The sequence below is a fragment of the Schistocerca piceifrons genome, chromosome 11, assembly GCF_021461385.2.
Source record: "Schistocerca piceifrons isolate TAMUIC-IGC-003096 chromosome 11, iqSchPice1.1, whole genome shotgun sequence".
Classification (NCBI taxonomy): Eukaryota; Metazoa; Arthropoda; class Insecta; order Orthoptera; family Acrididae; genus Schistocerca; species Schistocerca piceifrons.
This window is the reverse complement of record NC_060148.1, coordinates 169,378,184-169,399,259: the sequence shown is the minus strand read 5'-3', so window position 1 is coordinate 169,399,259 and position 21,076 is coordinate 169,378,184. Positions and strand designations below refer to the sequence as shown.

The 21,076-nt window shown below is 43.3% G+C and overlaps 1 protein-coding gene across 1 annotated transcript in view; it reads left to right on the top strand.

Annotated features, from left to right (window-relative positions):
- The window catches only part of LOC124719867, a 146,159-nt gene that overhangs the window by 64,629 nt on the left and 60,454 nt on the right, over positions 1-21,076 (top strand). Inside the window, exon 7 of the mRNA XM_047245050.1 lies at positions 18,252-18,493. Coding sequence (XP_047101006.1) covers positions 18,252-18,493 — 242 coding nt within the window. The remainder of the gene's footprint in view (positions 1-18,251; positions 18,494-21,076) is intronic.

Sequence of the window (21,076 nt, the reverse complement as noted above, 5' to 3'; positions counted from 1 at the left end):
CTGCAGGAGCACACTCCGCCACAGTTCAGCTTGCATGAGCATGAAACAATGTGAAGAAGTGCTTCTGGTGCTGGATCTTGGCTCATTATAACGGGTATTGGACCGTGGTCACTGTGATTCCAGCCCTATTTCTCAGGAGGTTTCCAGTTTCCCATGCAACTTTGGACTTGTTGGTAAGTCCACAACAAATGATGTGCAGCATCTTGTGTAGGTGGCAACCGTGCAAGATTCAGTTTGCTTTTTGTAGCAGACTTGGCGAATAGCTGGTACCGCAAATGGTTTAGTGTGTGGGAACTGCTGACACCTCCACTATACAATGCGATAGTAACCTGTTCACCTGCTGTTGTTATTTCTTCACGGGTAGCATGTGGTTTATTGAACGTGCAAAGCGCTGAGGTTTAGGTGTTCATTTTTCGCAATAATATTGCAGCACTTAATTTTTCCTTGACAAAAAAAGCGGATGTTGTATCACATTCGCTAAAGGCGTGAGTGAACAGAATATATTCACTGTCAAACTTGTAAGATGCAGTGGAAAACCAATTGTCTTCTGCATTTCCTCTTCCTGGCATTAAGAAAAATAAGTTTTCAATGCCTTGCCCCAAACTGTTCATGAGCACAAGCAGGTCAATATTTTCTCCTACAATGACAACACTTCCAAAATCTTTGGTTCTTGAAATGGCAGATGTTACAATCATAACGTCAGCATCTTCTTGTGCCTGGTGCACTTCAATGCTACACTCCAGAAATTCCTTTTTAAGAAGTGTGATCAAACGCATCTTGTTTCGTTCGTTGTACAAGAACGTGTCCTGAGGGACTTGGTTCACCATCCCTGATTCAACGTCAACCGAAGAATGTTTTTTTGGACCTACGAATCCTCTCAGCACTCTTTGTGCTACATTCGTCTCCCTCACATGGAAGTGTTTTGACTGCAGAAAGTTTTCCCCAAGAGAAATTTTGTTGGCAGAACTTGGTTTTCTAACTTTTCCAACAATATGAACGAGTTAAAAAAAATTAAATCTTCTACCCCACCTTTTGCAAGGTACAGGCTTTTTTTTCTGACAGTTTCACTGGACTAGAGGCCTTGGGAGTCTAACAAAATTTCACAAGTGTTAGCACAGGTAGCTAACATAGTAATTTAACTCTTTGAATGCTAGATGACAACTGACTGACATAGAACTTCACTTAATGAATACTGAACTCGGACCAAACGACATAGAGGTCTGTGTGGGGCCTACTGGCCAGAGACTGCTTAAATAACATTGTGGCTGAACCGACTGAATATTCACCATTGTCTGTCCTCAGCATGGTGAGGAAAGGTACGTCCTGTGAGGGGTGACAGTATTAGTCACTCTGAACTAAAAACTTCAGTTAAACATACACCCATTCTTAATGCTCTCTGAGGTAGACCATATGTAATGTATATTGTTATTTATTTTCTGTGTTATTATGTTGTTATTGTTTACTACTTACCACAACAGTGTGGAGAATTTTGAGACATCGTGGTATACTAAGTCCGGACACTACCTAGAACTGGCGTACAAAAACTACCTATGCTACAGTACAAGCTCCTCGCACGAAATTTTCAATATTCTCGCATTCTTTTTGAACAAACTATTAGTCCTTGAGCAAAAATGAATAGGACATTTAGTGTAGGAAAATTAATGTAGTTTCATTTTGTACTATAAGGAATAAGGCATATGTCAATATGATTATCTTTGTTCAGAATCAGTAGTACTATCATCCATCAGAACATGTATCTTTCCTTATGTCTCACTCTGTACAAACATGCATGTATGGCAGAAAATACAAACTGTTAAAAGTACATAGTAAGTAGATCTTCAACAACAACAACCACCACAATAATAATAATAATAATAATAATAATAGAAAAGACTTGGATGTTAAGTAATACTTACACACATTACATAAGGAAGTAACTTGGTTTAACTATAAGCTGTGTAATCAAAAAGTGGCAAAAACAGTGGGTACTATTTTGTGAGCGGAAGCTTTAACATGCGCTGAGCTGGCAAAGCCCACCAGGAATTGCCTGGATGTCTAAATTTTCACACAATACATTATTTTGCGAACCTCACTTACACCAGTAGTGATATCACTATGCCCTTACCCCTCATTAATTGCCTTGAATAGTAAATACAAGGGACGGTATTAAAACTGTTTTTAAGTTAGTGGTGAAAGAAACACTTCGAAAGTAATCTGCTGCCTGCAAATACCTCGATATTGGCTGTATTAGGTAAAGGTCAACAGCATGTCACAGTTAAACGTAGCCCACATCCCCTTCGAACGTTAATGCCATATTTTGACTCCTCAGATAGAGTAAACAGCTACAACAGTGGACAGTTTTATGCAGTAATCAATTGTTAGCATTTTTTTGCCATCCCCCAGTGAGCTCAAGGTTTTTCAGAGAGATCGTTCGTGGCAGACACACGGCCCCCGAGTGACTGCAGCCATTTCGTCCTTACCGTCTGCATTTCCTTCCCCGTGCTCCTCCCTCCCTTTCCTCACTCCTTCCCCTTCGCTCCCTCCGTCCCCATCTCGCCGTTCTTACTCGTGTCGATCTGGCTATCCACCTGGTTTCCTTTGCGTTTTGAGCTCCACTTTTAAATTTTCTCTCTTTAATGTGAGCCATTTGAGAAGCAACTCTCTCCCTACCATCTACAATATTGCTACCTCTCCCCCCTCTTTTCCTTCACCAGCATAGCCCTCCGCTGCCACTCTGTCACCGACACGTGTAGCCAGTTGGTGTGGTGGGGCTGTTATGTAATGTGTCAATCTGACCGGGCTCCCTCACAACACAGGGATCACACTTCTGATACCTGAGGCGTTGCCTCCTCGCGTATGGAGAGGAATGGTTGCTCGTCATTCTGGGGCATCGGAACTCCCGGCAGTAGCCGCTGTGCCGGACGGCACGGCTGATTGAGATGGGCGGTATAAGGGTGGACCATTTACGTACGAAACACATTAAGCTTTGGACTGGCCACTTCCCTGCGGCCGTCTCTTCGGTCGGTAATGGACCACCGAATGCTGCTTTTGATAAATCTGTTGACTTCTCTTCCCTGACTACGCCCTGCAGAGAGGGCCGCGCTCGCCGTCTCGGGATGAAATACTTTCCCGTCTACCTGGTCTGCACTAGGACAGATGGGGACATGTTCAGTGCCACAAAGCCATTATATTTCGTGGAACTTATTGAAGATAAGTTTAGTACAGTGGAGTCTTTCAGTAAGATGCGGCCAGGTTCACTGTCGATCAAAACTACTTCTGCCGCCCAATCTGCAGCCCTTTGTGCTTGTGATCATCCCGACAACGTCCCGGTGTCCTTTACTCCTCACCGGTCTTCGGTGTGAATCGGGGAGGCATTTTTCTTAGGGATTTCGTCCTTCAGACTGACGATGAACTCGGGACCGGTCTGAAGTGAAGGAGCGTTCATTTTGTTCGGTATGCAGAAAGGTCATAAGGATGATAGCACTGATGGTGGCTTTATCCTGCCTTTTGAGGGATATACCCTCCTGGAGAAGATCGAGGTTTTGTGTTGTCAGTGTGATCTGAAGCCATACGTCCCACCATCCGTGAGGTGTTTTTGGTTGTCGCATTTCACGCACGTCATCCCTCTATACGGCAGACCTGAATGAGGACACTCACTCTGTGAGCGGAGCCCGTGTTCCACCACCTGTGTGTTGTAATTGTCACTCTTCACGTACACCAGGTTGCCCGGCTCATAAAAAGGAAAAGAAGATACGGGAGCAAAAGTCCCCCGATTTCTGATCTTGCGCTGAGGCTTGTCAGAAATATGACCGACTACATCTTGTGTCGATGTCTTCTGCTTTTGCTGCCTCTGTTAATTTTTTCCCCCCTCCTCCCTCTCCCTTACTCGAGTCCCGCCCCTCTCTGTCTCTCTCCTCTCCCCATCCCCTGTGGTTCCCACATCCTCCACTCCGGGTGGCGCTCCCTCTCCCGTTCTCCAGCTCCCAGCAGTGATGGGGCTCCCTCCTATGACCCCTTTCCCCGGTGTCACTCGGGCCGAAAGCCTGCTGCCACAGCTAGGTCACGGGACGCACAGTCTGTGTGCCCCGAGGCCCACTCTCTTTCAGTTCCGTATCTTGCAGAAGCCTGCTCTCCCTCTGACCCTGCCCTCCTTGACTTCTGAAAGAGCAGGAGGAGGAGATGATATGAAAGTCCCAGGACAAGGCCCACCTCGTGGCTTTGGAGGTGCCATCTCCCACCTCGCAACCCGAGTCTGACCTATTATTTGTGGATGTCACCCTGTCCTCAATGATGAAGGGTGGGTTGCATGGGGCCACGATTGGCTCCAGCCTGTTCACCTCCCATTTGGATACTCAGTCTGTGTTCATTCATTGGAAGTGTAATGGATTCTAACATTACCTCCCAAGCTGCAATCCCTTATTACCTTTCATTTGGCAGCTTCTGTCGTTCCTCAGGAATCTCATTTTACTGGTGCTCACTCACCAACTCTTCGTGGGTTCCGTGTCGGAACCCGGTTGGCTCTTCGAGTGCTTCCGGTAGCGTCTGCACGACTGTCCGTATAGAAGTTAATATGCAGGTGCCCCTTGTACCGAATTGGAAGTGGTCATTGTCTGGGTCCAGTTGACTCTGTGGTCACAGTTTGCAATCTTTATCTCCCTCTTGACAGGCCACATAAACTCAGTGCCTAACTTCCCTCGTTCCGCAATTTTCTCCTCCTCGGGGATTTTAATGTCCATCAGCCGTAGTGGGCTGTGCTTTTTCGTCTGGTAAGAGCTTCACTCTTTATTGACAAGTTTCTTGCAGACCACAATCTGTGCCTTCTTAACGGTTGTTTGTCTACTAATTTTAGTGCCGCATATGGCTTCCTCTGTCACCGATCTTTCGCTCACTTCCCCTCCCCTGCATCCTTCCGTACACTAGTCGCCACACGACGACCTCTGTGATAGTGACCACTTCCCGTCGATTCTCTCATTCCCTCCAGCCTCCCGATGACCGGGTTACCTCGCTGGGCTTTCCATCGTATCGATCGGCCACTCTGTACCCCCAGGTTGTGTTTACATCATCTTTGTCAGGTTGTATTGGTGAAGTCATACACGACCTGCCCAACAGATAATCCGCGCTGCCAGCATTGCTGTTTGCCATCGGCCAGTTCCGTGGTGGACACAGCCGTTGCCACCACCATCCGTGACGATTATCGCACCTTGCAACATCTTAAACGGCACCCGTTCTCTGTGAGTCTTACTACCTTTAAATGTCTTTACGCCAAAGCCCGTTACTTAATCAGACAGAGCAAGCGGGTGTGTTGGGAATGCTTTGTCTCCTCTTCTGGTTCTGACCTTTGTCACTCAGCACCCTCCGAGGTTGTCAGTGGCAGTCTTCGATTCCAGTCGTTGCCCTTCCAGGTGGCCTTTGTACAGAGCCACCAGTTCTCGGGAACACCTCACGACCCATTTTGCAATGGCATCAGTGTCGACCACGTATCCAGCTGCCTTCCTCCTCAAGAAATACTGGGCTGAAGCTTTCCGTATACGTTTTTCCCATTGTCAGGTGGAATCCTACGATGAACCTTTTACAGAATTGGAGCTGCTTCTAGCCTTCTCTTCATTCCCCTGGCCCTGATTCCATCCATAAGTAATTGCTTCAACACCTCACTCCTCCACAGTAACAATATCTCCTCCATTTGCTGAACTGTATTTGCCTCAAAACGTATTTTAGCCTCTCAATGGAGAGAGAGTATTGTGATTCCTGTCCTTAAGCCTGGCAAGGCTCTGTCGTCCCTTGATAATTACCAGCCAGTCGGCCTGATCAGTGTCTCCTACAAGTAACGAGGACAGATGGTGGCTCATTGGCTCAATTGGGTCCTTGAATCTCTGAACCTTTTGTCTCTTTATCAGTGCGGCTGTCGGGAGGGACGGTCTGCGAATGACCGTCAGCATCGATTGGAAACTGTGGTTTGGCTGGCAGTTTCCCAGTGCCGTGATCTTGTTGCTGTTTTCTTTGATTTTCCTTATACCTACGACGCAGCTTGGTGCTCTCGCGTAATCGTTACACTCCACGAGTGGGGTCTTCCGTGCTCTGTCCCTATTTTTATTTGACAGTTCCTGTTTCACTGGTTGTTCACAGCCCGGGTTGGCACTTATCAGTTCCGTGTGGACCAGGGAGAATGACATTCCACAGGAGTCCATATTAAGTGTCCTTTTCCTCATCACTGTTAATGGATTCATGGCCTGTGCCGGACTATTGGTCAAGCCTGCTCTTTATGTGGATGATTTCTGTATTTGGGCTCGTTCCCATTCGGTGCCCTCTACGGTGCTCCAGTGTGCCACCTGGCATACCTCCACGTGGACACTGTCACGCGATTTTCAGTTGTCTCCATTTAAGTCAGGCGTCGTGCACTCTTGTTGCTTTGCCACGGTCCATCATGGGGCCCTATTCTGTATCGTTCATACCGATCGGTGTAGTAGGTTAGTCTCGGTAGTGACGTTAGTTTTGGTTCTTTATCCAAATATGCTATTCAGTATGCTTCTGGGACCTGTTAAAACTTATTTAGCAGTTTTAGCTTTGGATTTAGTGATTGTTTTACTAAAGAATCACCAGAGGACGCATCAGGTTGGAAAGTGAGTTCATAATAGACTATTTTCCTTTGTTAGAAATACGGTTAGGTTAGGTTAGGTTAGGTTGTTACTGTGAATGATTACATTAAAAAAAAAAAAAAAAAAAAAAAAAAAAAAAAAGTTTTTGGTCAATATTCTCTCAAAATACGTGTTATTTTTATGCAAATAAGAGTTTAAAGATCATTAAATATCAAGACATCGGCTCTGCTTACGTGTATTACATGAGTGTGAACTGACGTTACTAATGATTTTGTGTACTTTTCCCACAAATGGGTTAGTTAGTAATTATCAAAATGTGTTTACAATTTTAAAGTAACAATGGAAAGCAATTATGTGAAACCTGATATTGCAAACCTTCTAAACTATCACGCATTTATGACTCGTGCAGCACCATTTAGCAATGAAGTCAACCTACGTTCCTCTATGCAATAGTACAAGAACTGAGTGCTGAGTTTCTGTTATTTGTCGTGGCCAAGTGGTTAGCACGCGGGAATGCGATACTAAAGGACACAGGTTCACGCACGGATGGGTTAAAAAATATTTTTTTTTTTTCCTCTTCATATAGGCAACATGTTCCGAGACATTGTTATTCGTGTAAGTTAAGATTTTTGTGCAATATTTGTTATTACCTACATGTCGCACTTCCTCAGTAATGATTTCGTGATTTCTGTGTGCTTAAAAAACGAAAAATGAAATTGCTGTGACTGAAACAACCGACAGTGACCTTTATATTTTTTCTTGTCAGAAATAATTTACCATTTTTACCGAATATGTAGCGATTTTAGAGTATGTGGTTAGACAGGAATCTAAGAGCACAACTTAAATTACTGGGAATGCAACTAGCAGCAGTCATCTTCATAATCTTGCTTGTCACAAGTGTTTATCTGCGATCGAATCCTCAGCAACAGTAGGCAGGAATGAAAGATCTCTGCCGTAATATTTTTAGACTGTAGTACAATATACGAAACCTTTTCATTCTTGAGATTCATGTTATAAACTTCGACGAACTGCAGCACCTCTCGAAAATGCGTTTTTTCAATTTTATTTTTAAGATCCAAATTGTTGAAGTATCATATAGGGAAATGGGCTACTTAATCATTTGAATCTCCAGTTGCATTCTGTCTATCTTCTTATTCTTTGAAACTCTCAGAATCAATTTTCCGGGTGCTTTTATAAATGTATTAGTACAATGTGATATTACACGCTATTCCTAACTCATTTTCCGAAACGTAAAATCCAAAACACGATTCAGTGTGAATGAGAATAAGATGACATAATGCGGTATTTAAGACAATCTGGAGAATGTAGTCAAATACGCTGTCGTTACTATACATGCATGGAAACATGCTGTCAGGGAAACTAAAAATTTGTATGCATTCCAGCTGAGAATCACGGAAATGGATATACTGCGCCTGATACTGCTAAGGAGGAGGCAAGGGCGATGAAGGCGTGCACGTCAGCTCGATGGAATGCGGCATCGTGCGTTACGGCAACGAAAACGCAATTTTAGATATTTTGAAGAATAGCACACCTGTGTCGTCTGCTAGCCGCTTTTTGTTCGTGCTGCAGTGCGCATGCGCGGATCTGCGGCCGCTCGCTTTTTATTGGCTTTCGCGACGCGAACCGACAACAGCGCTTCAGTTCTCTAGACCCGAACGGTATCACTTCCGAAATGCATACTGAATAATGCTGGGGCGCTAATTAGAGTACTAGACCGTTCGGTGCTTTGAGTACTGAAACGATCAGCACAGTGGCGGAAAGATACAGAATAGGCACCCTGATCCAGAGCTCTGTCTTGACGCCCGACACGTGACTGTGGACCCCCCAGATTCGTTTCTCGGGTCTTCTTTTTGACAACAAGCTTACTTGGTTGCTCGATATCCATCATCTGAAGGTTGGCTTTGTTCATAAGCTCAATATCCCATGCTTCCTTACCTACATCTATTGGGATGTGGGTCTTTCACCCTTTCTCCATCTTTTATTGGGCAGTAGTTCCGTCTCGTCTGGACTGTGGTTGTTAAGTTTATGGATCAGCTGGTCCTTCCACGCTGCTCCTCTTGTACTCAGTTCACCACCGTGGCATCCGTTTACCCACTGGTGCCTTTCGCACTATCCCTGTCGGTAGTCTTCTGGTTGACCCTGGGATCCCTCCCGTCGGTTCGACAGTCCCAACTCCTGGTTTTCTTTGCTATCACTATGTGCTCTTTCCCTGCTCACCCCTCCAGTTTTATTCTGTTGGCAGCTTTGAACCATTGCCCACCCGCTGCCCACCCTCGGGTCGGTTTAACGGCTCAGCTCCGCCTCAGTTCCCTCTGCCGTGATTTCCATCTCCCCTCTTTATCATCTTCCCCACGTTCTCTCCCAACTAACCCCATTGGTTACTTCCTTGACCCCAGATTTGGAAGTCTTCCAGGGTCTGAAAGCCTCCATCTTTCCAGTAGTGTTCGATTGTTTGTTCCGAACTCTCTTGCAGGAGGTTCAGGATACCACTATTCTTTACACCGAGTGCTCTAAATCTGCCGATCAGTTGGAATTGCCTTCAGGTCTTCTGTTGGCACAGAACACCATCTCTTGCCTGCCATGTGTGTGGTGTTTACTGCAGAATTAGTGGCTCTCAGGTCCTCTACTTTATTAAATGGTCCTTCCTCACCCAAGTTCTATTAAGAACGGACTCAATGAGCTTTTTCTGCCATCCCCTTCATCCTTGCTATCCGTGACCTTCTCAGCGATCTTGGCGATGCTGCTTGTTCAGTTGATTTCCTTGGGTTCCTGGTCACGTAGGTATCCCAGGTAATGAACTTGCTGATAGTCTGGCTGTGAGGGCAGCCATCTATGCCTCATTTCCCGTGACACTTCCGGGGGCGGATTTGCGGCTTTGTCAGATCCCTTTTTGCTCAGTTGTGGGCCGACTCTTGGGAGGATAACCCCTGTCTAAAAACCGCGTAAAATCGTGGAGACACCCAGCACATGGTGTTCTTCCCTCCCTCTCTCCCAGAGGGAATCTACCATCATCTTCATATTGGCCGTACTAGGTTGATCCATTTACTCTGCAATGAGCCCCCCCCCCCCCCCCCCCCCCCTTCTTGTAGTTGTAGGGCCCCCTCACAGTGATCCATATTTTGCTGGTCTGCACCCCCCTCCCCCTTCCCTTCCTGCCTTTTGGCTGTTAGCACTAAATACCTCGTTCCAGGTGTTAGCAGATGACCCTCGCATGTTTGCATGTGTCCTTGGTTTTCTTCGCCGAAGAAACTGGACAGTTCAAATTTCTAGTTTTTCAGATAGATTGTAAGCTGTCACAGAAAGGCCATGTTCAGGATCTTGTTCAAAGACTTAATTCTGTCATTTTTACTATTCGAACGTTATCTGGAGTAAGTGATACTTTGACACAAAAATTAGTATACCTTGCTTATTTTCATTCACATACGACATATACTGTTATATTTCATGGTAATTCCTCCCATTCTCAAAGGATATTTTTGGCTCAGAAATGGGCAGTTTGGGCAATAAGTGGTGCAAGTTTGTGTACCTCTTGTTGACCCCTGTTCATTAGTCTGGGTATTCTGACATTGCCTCCCCCCAAATATCTCTCTCTCTCTCTCTCTCTCTCTCTCTCTCTCTCTCTCTCTCTCCCTCTCTCTCTCTCTCAACAATATCAGCTTATTTGTAAGAATTAGCAGCTTTCACTCAGTTAATACTAGGCACAAATCGAATCTGCATTTGAATCGCAGTGCCTTGACTCTTGTGCAGACAGGTTTGCAGAGGTTTGCAGTATACTGCTGCATCCATTTTCAATAGGCTACCACAAGAATTCAAAAATCTTAGCAGTAATCCACGTGTTTTCAAATTGAAACTAAAGTTTCCTCGTGGGACTTCTTCTCTTTTGTCAAGGAGTTTCTTGAAAAATTAAACTGTTTCCCATGTTATATTGTTGATTGTGTTTACATAAACTTATGGCTTGTCTTTTTCTGAGTTTATAAACATTTTATTTAACTGTTATTACTTTTATGTTGTAATTTCAAGTACTGACACATTCCATGACCTCGGTGATTTGCTCCGAATGTGGTCCTGTGGAACTAGACGTGGGAAAATAAAAAATAAATAAAATAAATAAATAAGTAAATAAACCGCTACTTCCAAAACACATCCAGCAGCAACTCGTATCTGACTGCAACTAGCTATTTCCCACCAAGTGGCCTAAATGATAAAAAATATTACGTGTGATTAGTATAGACAAAAGCAACTGTGTGCGTATTTATTTTTAAATTGTAGTATTTCAATACTCAGTATTACTACTGGTAGTAATCATGATGATGATGATGATAAAAATAAAGTAATCAGTGTTATTGGTGACTTGAAAGTACGGTGTGTGTGACAATTTTAGAAATACAATATTTGAATGAAAGTATCTTCTTTAAGTACATAAGCAACTAAAACATTAATATCTATATGGGTGCAAATAAAATATTTAAAAGGGTATATTGTAAGAAGAATGCTATTGGATCACAAAGTCAATTAAAGTTGTGAATTGGATTCTTTACTAGACAAAGAGAGTACCACTGACCAGTTCCATTAAATTTTCTAGTGGGTAACTAAGTATTCTCTGCTGGTCACATGCAAAGCTTTACCACGTGTGATCCATAAACAGTTCACACATATCAAACAATGACATAATACCTTAGAATTAAAGGAAAAGAAAATGTCTCCAACATATCAGCTTTACTGACAACCTGCCCCAGTGGTTGCCTTTCAGATGCACAGGCAGGCAGCACCAAGTGACAGAATTTAACTCTCAGATAACAGGGAAGTGACAGAGATGGTGGCTGCGTGACCTTTGTTCCAGGTAGGAGGGAAGTTTGCACGAGGTGAACGCTGGTACCAACATAAACAGCCACTCTAGGGAGACTGTTGTGTAAAATTCCTTGGGGTCCTGTTGGAAGTTTAAAAAGGAATCAAGTATAAATTAACTAACGAAGCAGCTCAGTTAGTATGTTATGCCTTGAGAAGCATCTCTTCCTATATTGACCTAAAGAAAAAGTTTCGGATTATTTTACACATTTTCGCTCCCTATCGTCTTGGGGAGTTACCTTCTGGGGCAGTGCACCTAAGGTAAGTAAAGTTTCGGTTCAGCAGAAATGAGCAGTAAAACTATCGTGTAAAGTGGGTAACCACACATCTCGCATAGGCCTTTTTGGAGTCTCGGAATTCTCACATTCACTCCCCGATACATTTAGTTCTTAACAGTGTTCGTTGCTGATGATAAGTAGTTCCAGCCAAACTGTGATTTACGCATTCACAACGTGTGACACAAAAATAGTTTTCATGTAAACATTGTTGTTTCTCTAGGGCTCGAGAATAGAGTTACATATTGTGGTGGGAAGATATTCAATGAGCAGTTGTCTAATGTAAAGCAGGAAATTGGGATAGCTGCTGGTAAACCTTTCGGGATGTGAGGTCGTGGTCCAAGAAACTCTTGTGTTCCTGACGTTTCATCCAGGACCGCGCCGGCCATCTGCAGAGGCGCTCCTCCGCAGATTCTTGCCGACTCGGCAATACTGCTGAGGAGTGCCTCTGAAGATGTCCAGTGCAGTCCTGGACGAAACATCAGGAACAGAAGAGTTTCTTGGACCACGACCTCACATCCCGAAAGATTTATCGGCAGCTTTATCATCCGGTCGTGAAAACCATTCTATGATCAGGAAATTGGGAATTTCTATGGATTCAAAAGGAAATTGAAAATATTCGTAATCAGCCAGTCTTTCTACGTACCGGACTCTCATGAAGAGGTTTACAATTTTTGAACTTTACTAACACGAACAAAAATAACAAAAAATATAAATTTTTAAGTCACATAGACGGTCGCAACATCACTGACGATGTTCAAAGTGTCCTCCATCGGCAGCAGTACAACAACTGCACTCCAGCAGAACAGATCGATACATATATGTTACAGTTTCCATCGGAATGGATTCACAGGCAGTCACAGTGGCCTCACTTGTGTTGTGGCTTTGTGAGGTAGACAGTATCCTTCAGAGTTCTCCACAAAAGAAGTCTGACGGCGTTAGTTCTCAGGAGGTCTGGCTGGAAACTCGACTTTCCTTGTCGGCCTATCCGTCTCTCGACAAAGGTTTAATCTGGGAATTACAGTACATCGCGGCAGCGCACCATCTTGTTGAAAATCTATAGACAGAGGGAGTGCTCGCTTGTGTGAATGTATGTGCATTTTTCTTTCCCGAAGAACGCTTTGGCTGAAAGCTTATATGTAACAGTCTTTTCATTGTGTTTTATTTATTTATATACACATCAGGTTCCGGAGGATCAGATTGAGGAGCAAATCTCCAAGGTCATGAAATCTGTCATACATGAAATTACAACTTAAAGTAATAACAGATAAAAATAAAATGTTTATGGACCCCAAAAAAGTAGAGCCATAAGTTTAAGTAAACACAACCAACAATGCAACAAGAATCAGCTTAATTTTTCAAGAAATTCCTCGACATAATAGAAAGCCGTGAGGATACTTGTCAGTTTCAATTTGGAAGTGCGTGGATTACTGTTAAGATTTCTGAATTCGAGTAGTCGCTTATTTAAAATGGAAGCAGCAGTATACCGCAAACCTTTCTGCACAAGAGTTTACGAAGTCCGATCCAAATGCCGAGTATTAACTCAGTGAAAGCTGCTTGTTCATGGGAATAAGCTAATATTGTTAACAAGAAATGACAGTAAGGAATTGAAAGGCCAGTGTCAAAATACCCAGACTCATGAACAGAAGTTTACAAGAGGTCCATGAACTTACACCACTTATTGCCCGAACTGCCCATTTCTGAGCCAAACATATCCTTTGAGAATGGGAGCAATTACCCTGAAATATAATACCATATGTCATAAGCGTGTCAAACTATCACTTACGAATATAATAGAGGGAAACATTCCACGTGGGAAAAATATATCTAAAAACAAAAATGATGTGACTTACCGAACGAAAGTGCTGGCAGGTCGGCAGACACACAAACAAACACAAACATACACACGAAATTCAAACTTTCGCAACAAACTGTTGCTTCATCGGGAAAGAGGAAAGGAGAGGGAAAGACAAAAGGATGTGGGTTTTAAGGGAGAGGGTAAGGAGTCATTCCAATCCCGGGAGCGGAAAGACTTACCTTGGGGGAAAAAAGGACAGGTATACGCTCGCACACACACACATATCCATCCGCACATACACAGACACAAACAGAAATGTCTGCTTGTGTCTGTGTATGTGCGGATGGATATGTGTGTGTGTGCGAGGGTATACCTGTCCTTTTTTCCACCTAAAGTAAGTCTTTCCGCTCCCGGGATTGGAATGACTCCTTAACCTCTCCCTTAAAACCCTCATCCTTTCATCTTTCCCTCTCCTTCCCTCTTTCCTGATGAAGCAACCGTTGGTTGTGAAAGCTTGGATTTTGTGTGTATGTTTGTGTTTGTTTGTGTGTCTATCAACCTGCCAGCGCTTTTGTTTGGTAAGTCACATCATCTTTGTTTTTAGATATATTTTTCCCACGTGGAATGTTTCCCTCTATTATATTTATATCCATAATTTGTATTATTTAGCATGTTGGATAGTGGGTTCAGAGCAAGGCAGAACCAGAAAGGTCTTAATGAGTCTCTTTGGTATATACCACGCTTAATCTGTATTGGCTGTGATGTGATATTATTTGAATTTGTTTGGGTATTAAGTGTGGTTTTCCAATTTTTCGTTACTATGTTCAGGAACCCCCCCCCAAATGAACCATGGACCTTGCCGTTGGTGGGGAGGCTTGTGTGCCTCAGCGATACAGATAGCCGTACCATAGGTGCAACCACAACGGAGGGGTATCTGTTGAGAGGCCAGACAAACGTGTGGTTCCTGAAGAGGGGCAGCAGCCTTTTCAGTAGTTGCAGGGGCAACAGTCTGCATGATTGACTGATCTGGCATTGTAACATAACCAAAACGGCCTTGCTGTGCTGGTACTGCGAATGGCTGAAAGCAAGGGGAAACTATGGCCGTAATTTTTCCCGAGGGCATGCAGCTTTACTATATGGTTAAATGATGATGGCATCCTCTTGGGTAAAATATTCCGGAGGTAAAATAGTCCCCCATTCGGATCTCCGGGCGAGGACTACTCAGGAGGACGTCGTTATCAGGAGAAAGAAAACTGGCGTTCTACGGGTCGGAGCGTGGAATGTCAGATCCCTTAATCGGGCAAGTAGGTTAGAAAATTTAAAAAGGGAAATGGATAGGTTAAAGTTAGATATAGTGGGAATTAGTGAAGTTTGGTGGCAGGAGGAACAAGACTTTTGGTCAGGCGAATACAGGGTTATGAATACAAAATCAAATAGCAGTAATGCAGGGGTAGGTTAAATAATGAATAAGAAAATAGGAGTGCAGGTAAGCTACTACAAACAGCATAGTGAACACATTATTGTGGCCAAGATAGACACGAAGCCCACGCTTACTACAGTAGTACAAGTTTATATGCCGACTAGCTCTGCAGATGATGAAGAAATTGAAGAAATGTATGATGAGATAAAAGAAATTATTCAGGTAGTGAAGGGAAACGAAAATTTAATAGTCATAGGTGACTAGAATTCGGGAGTAGGAAAAGGGAGAGAAGGAAACTTAGTGGGTAAATATGGATTGGGGGAGAGAAATGAAAGAGGAAGCCGTCTGGTAGAATTTTGCACAGAACATAACTTAATCATAGCTAACACTTGGTTCAAGAATCGTGAAAGAAGGTTGTATACATGGATGAATCCTGGAGATACTAGAAGGTATCAGATAGATTATATAAGGGTAAGACGGAGATTTAGGGACCAGGTTTTAAATTGTAAGACATTTCCAGGGGCAGATGTGGACACTGACCACAATTTACTGGTTATGAACTGTAGATTAAAACTGCAAAACAGTGGGAATTTAAGGAGATGGGACCTGGATAAACTGAAAGAACCAGAGGTTTTAGAGGTAGAACATTAGGGAACGATTGACAGGAATGGGGGAAAGAAATACAGTAGAAGAAGAATGGGTAGCTCTGAGGGATGAAGTAGTGAAGGCAGCAGAGGATCAAGTAGGTAAAAATATGAGGGCTACTAGAAATCCTTGGGTAACAGAAGAGATATTGAATTTAATTGATGAAAGAAGAAAATATAAAAATGCAATAAATGAAGCAGGCAAAAAGGAGTACAAACGTCTCAAAAATGAGATCTTCAGGAAGTGCAAAATGGATAAGCAGGGATGGCTAGAGGACAAATGTAAGGATGTAGAGGTGTATATCAGTAGGGGGTAAGATAGATACTGCCTACAGGAAAATTAGAGACCTTTGCAGAAAAGAGAACCACTTGTATGAATATCAAGAGCTCAGATGGAAACCCCGTTCTAAGCAAAGAAGGGAAAGCAGAAAGATGGAAGGAGTATATAGAGGGTCTATACAAGGGCAATATACTTGAGGACAATATTATGGAAATCGAAGAGAATGTAGATGAAGATGAAATAGGAGATATGATACTGTGTGAAGAGTTTGAAGAGCACTGAAAGACCTGAGTCGAAACAAGGCCACAGGAGTAGACAACATTCCATTAGAACTACTGACAGCCTTGGGAGAGCCAACCCTGACAAAACTCTACCACCTGGTGAGCAAGATGTATGAGACAGGCAAAATACCCTCAGACTTCAAGAAGAATGTAATAATTCCAATCCCAAAGAAAGCAGGTGTTGACAGATGTGAAAATTACCGAACTATCAGTTTAATAAGCCACGGCTGCAAAATACTAACACGAATTCTTTACAGACAAATGGAAAAACGGGTAGAAGCTGACCTTGGGGAAGATCAGTGTGGATTCTGTAGAAATGTTGGAACACGTGAGGCAATACTGACCCTACGACTTACCTTAGGAGAAAGATTAAGGAAAGGCAAAACTACATTTCTAGCATTTGTAGACCTAGAGAAAGCTTTTGACAATGTTGACTGGAATACTCTGTTTCAAATTCTGAAGGTGGCAGGGGTAAAATACGGGGAGCGAAAGGCTATTTACAATTTGTACAGAAACCAGATGGCAGTTATAAGAGTCGAGGGGCATGAAAGGGAAGCAGTTGTTGGGAAGGGAGTGTGACAGGGTTGAAGGCTATCCCCGATATTATTCAATCTGTATATTCAGCAAGCGGTAAAGGAAACAAAAGAAAAATTCAGAGTAGGAATTAAAATCCATGGAGAAGAAATAAAAACTTTGAGGTCCGCCAATGACATTGTAATTCTGTCTGACGGCAAAGGACCTGGAGGAGCAGCTGAACGAAATGGACAGTGTCTTGAAAGGAGGATATGAGATGAACATTAACAAAAGCAAAACGAGTATAGTGGAAGGTAGTCGAATTAAGTCGGGTGATGCTGAGGTAAACAGATTAGGAAATGAGACGCTTAAAGTAGAAAATGAGTTTTTCTATTCGGGGAGCAAAATAACTGATGATGGTCGAAGTAGAGAGGATATAAAATGTAGACTGGCAGTGGCAAGGAAAGCATTTCTGAAGACGAGAAATTTGTTAACATCGAGTATAGATTTGTGTGTCCAGAAGGCGTTTCTGAAAGTATTTGTAAGGAGTGCTAACCATGTATGGAAGTGAAACGTGGACGATAAATAGATTAGACAAGAGGAGAACAGAAGCTTTCGAGATGTGGTGCTACAAAGGAATGCTGAAGATTATATGGGTAGATCACATAACTAATGAGGAGGTATTGAATAGAATTGGCGAGAAGAGAAATTTGTGGCACAACTTGACTAGATGAAGGGATCATTTGGTAGGACATATTCTGAGGAACCAAGGGATAACCAATTTAGTATTAGAGGGCAGCGTGGAGGGTAAAAATCGTAGAGGGAGACCAAGAGATGAATACACTAAACGGATTCAGAAGGATGTAGGTTGCAGTAGGTAGTGGGAGATGAAGCAGCTTTCACAGGATAGAGTAGCATGGAGAGCTGCATCAAAGCAGTCTCAGGACTGAAGACCACAACAACAACAAGTGTTAGGAAATCACTTTTTTAAGATATTTGTCTGGAGTGTATCCTTGTACAAAAGGGAACAGGGGCAATAAGCAGTTCAGACAAAAACAGAAGTGAAGTTTTCGAAAAGTGTCGCTACAGAAGAATGTTGAAGATTAGGCATGTAGATTAATAACTAATAAGGAATTGAATTGAGGAAAAAAGAAATCTATGGCACAATCTGACTAAAAGAAGACATCATTGGTTGATAGGACAACCCTGAGGCGTCAAGGAATTGTCAGTTTGGCAGTGTGGGGAGGGGTTAAATATTATAGAGGAGACCAAAGAACGTATACAGTAAACAGGTTCAAATGAATGTAGGTTGGGATAGGTATGCGTAGATGTGGAGGCTTTCACAGAAGAGGCTAGGATAGAGAGCCGCATCAAACTGGTCTTCAGGCTGAAGACGACAACAAAAAGAAAAAAATAATGAGTGGGAATAGTGTTAAACTGAATAGGGATACAGAATACAGGTTAAGTTTCTATCATTTGCTATTCTTTATTTATGTGTAGCTTACAGACACATTTTTCGTCCCTGTAAGTTCTCCTTGTCGACGGGATGGATGGAACGTGCAAACAAATTCCATTTCGCAGGTGCCGTACTGAGACTGGTGCCCTCGTGGTTGTGGCCGCGAGCCAACACTCTGCACCTGTCGCCCCCGAAGCTGACGGGGGCAGGCAGCCCCACCTTCCCTCGAGAGGGCGACGGTGACCGCGACCGCGCAGACCCTCACAACTGCGCAGACTTCAGCGACGACGAGCTCGCCGGGGACGACGACGACGGCCTGTTCGTGAAGGACCCTCTGAGGGAGTCGACACCTGTCACGCATTTCAGTGTAGGTCGACTAATCTGTAAATGTTGGTACACTGCGTATTATGTCGGGTAAATCTTAAGTTGTAACAGTGTCCGTAGTCTGTTAACACTAACCATTATCCTAATGTAAACAAATGCCCACTCAGTGCACTTGGCAATTGGTTGTCAGTTGTGGTACACTTACTCCAAATGTTGTGATGCCACTGGAAATAGGCCCTAACTATATGTAAGTTATTTCATTGTCGGAGCGACACTGTGAGCTGTGCTAAAACTTTGAAAGTCGTTCCTGTTTTTGCGAGTCACTTTGTTAAAAGTTTAGTGTAGTTCTTCGTTTGAACCTCATTGGACAGTTACTCTTCTCTTTCCAACCAGTCATGCTCATTTAGTCTTGTCTTTCTTAAGTGCTGCAAAAATGTGTCAAGTTCTGTAGTGACATATAGTCACAGAAGAACCAATAAAAGGCACCGAGAAACTGATTTGTGCATAATGTTTTTGAGAAGATTTAAGGAAAAAATCTGTTCTTACCAACATCGCAGAGTTCAGAAATCGCATCTGGATTTATCAGAGTTGTAATATATTGGCATACAGAAAGAAACACTGAAGACATGTTAACTGTCTGCTCCTGGCAAAAGAGGAAGACAACAAATGTGTCAGGAAGATGTGAAAATTTTGTGGAAAGTGCTATGTGATGCATCTGTGGGACTTGGGTGTCTTCACAGGTGCTGTTTAGTTAGCCTCTTATCAGCAGGTGCCAGCTCCAGTTCTGGACTGGAGTCCTCAGATTACAGTATCTAAGCAGCTGAGAGATTTCTAGATGATTGTTAAGTATTCACTCCTGTGGCTTTGGTATTTGTTTATACAGTGAAATCTCCACATTATGTATCTGCCCAAGGGGTATCACAATAAACAGGACCTCTGGACTGCAATTAAGCACAGCATAAATCCCTGCACTTGCTGCAATTAGATAAAAAAAAAAGGGAAGCACACGGTTGGCCACAAAATAATATAGCCCAAACTAAGATGAACATATCTTTAGTGTACAGGCACAATGCCCTCACTGGTGTGGATTGTGTATAAGCAAGTGGTTGTTAACCAGTCATGTTTGGCACCTAGAGTATAGTGAGAGTACACAAAAGATGTCGTATCTTCAGGATGCCTTCCCTTGCGTGACATTATGTCTGTCTCTCGTGTTTATCGTAGAATTTTATCGTGAACCGCATTCCCACTAATGAAACAAATACAGACAGTGTAGCCAGACACTGAGAGAAAATAATCTACTACTAAAAAATTAAATTTGTAAAATATAAACCTGAAAACATGGTATTAAATGAAAACTGCACTCCGACACGTCTCTTAAAAAAGATTGAGTGAAACTGTTAATGTATTGTAAATTATAAAGCTCTACAAGAATTTATATTCAATCAACATGTCAATTTCTGCCTCACACACACACGACTGTAGTCTCAGGCAACTGAAACCACACTGCGAGCACCAGCACTAGTGCATGATGGGAGTATGGGAGTGGCAACTGGGAGGGAGTAACGGGGGAGGGGGAGGGGTAGTACGGTGGGGGTGGCGGACAGCGAAGTGCTGCAGGTTAGACAAAGGGCAGGGAAAGTTTCCCAGCAATACATCCTACGTTCCCATAATCCTCCTGGCCTCAACTCCTTTTTTAGTCACTGTCCTGACTCATCCGGTCCGTTCCCATTCCAGCACTACACAGCTGTCATTCCACCACTGCACTCAGTTTTCCTCCTTTCCCGGCATCTCCATCGTACTGTCCCTCCCCCTCCCTGCCCCAGCCTGCTCCTTACACCCACCCATTCGCCGCTCCCACCGTGCACTGGTATTGCTGCCCGCAGTGGGGTTTCAGGTGCAGTTGCCTAAGACTGCAATTGTATGTGCGAGTTACATTTGCGTGCTGCGTGTGTTTGGGCGCGTGCGCACACTACAGATGGGTCATTCGCGGACTAACAGCTCCAAAGGAATGGTTCTACATCTACATCTACATGGATACTCTGCAAATCACATTTAAGTGCCTGGCAGAGGGTTCGTCGAACCACCTTCACAATTCTCTATTATTCCAATCACTTATTGCATGTGGAAAGAATGAACACCTATATCTTTCCGTACGAGCTCTGATTTCCCTTATGTTATCGTGATTATCCTCCCGCCCTATGTAGGTCGGTGTCAACAAAATATTTTCGCATTTGGAGGAGAAAGTTGGTGATTGGAATTTCGTGAGAAGATTCTGTTGCAACAAAAAACGCCTTTCTTTTAATCATTTCCAGGCCAAATCCTGTATCATTTCTGTGACACACTCTACCATATTTCGCTATAATACAAAACGTGCTGCCTTTCTTTGAACTTTTTCGATGTACTCCGTCAGTCCTACCTGGTAAGGATCCCGCACTGCGCAGCAGTATTCTAAAAGAGGATGGACAAGCATAGTGTAGGCAGTCTCCTTAGTACGTCTGTTACATTTTCTAAGTGTCCTGGCAGTAAAACGCAGCCTTTGGTTAGCCTTCCCCTCAACATTTTCTGTGTGTTCTTTCCAATTTAAGTTGTTCGTAATTGTAATACCTAGGTATTTAGTTGAATTTAC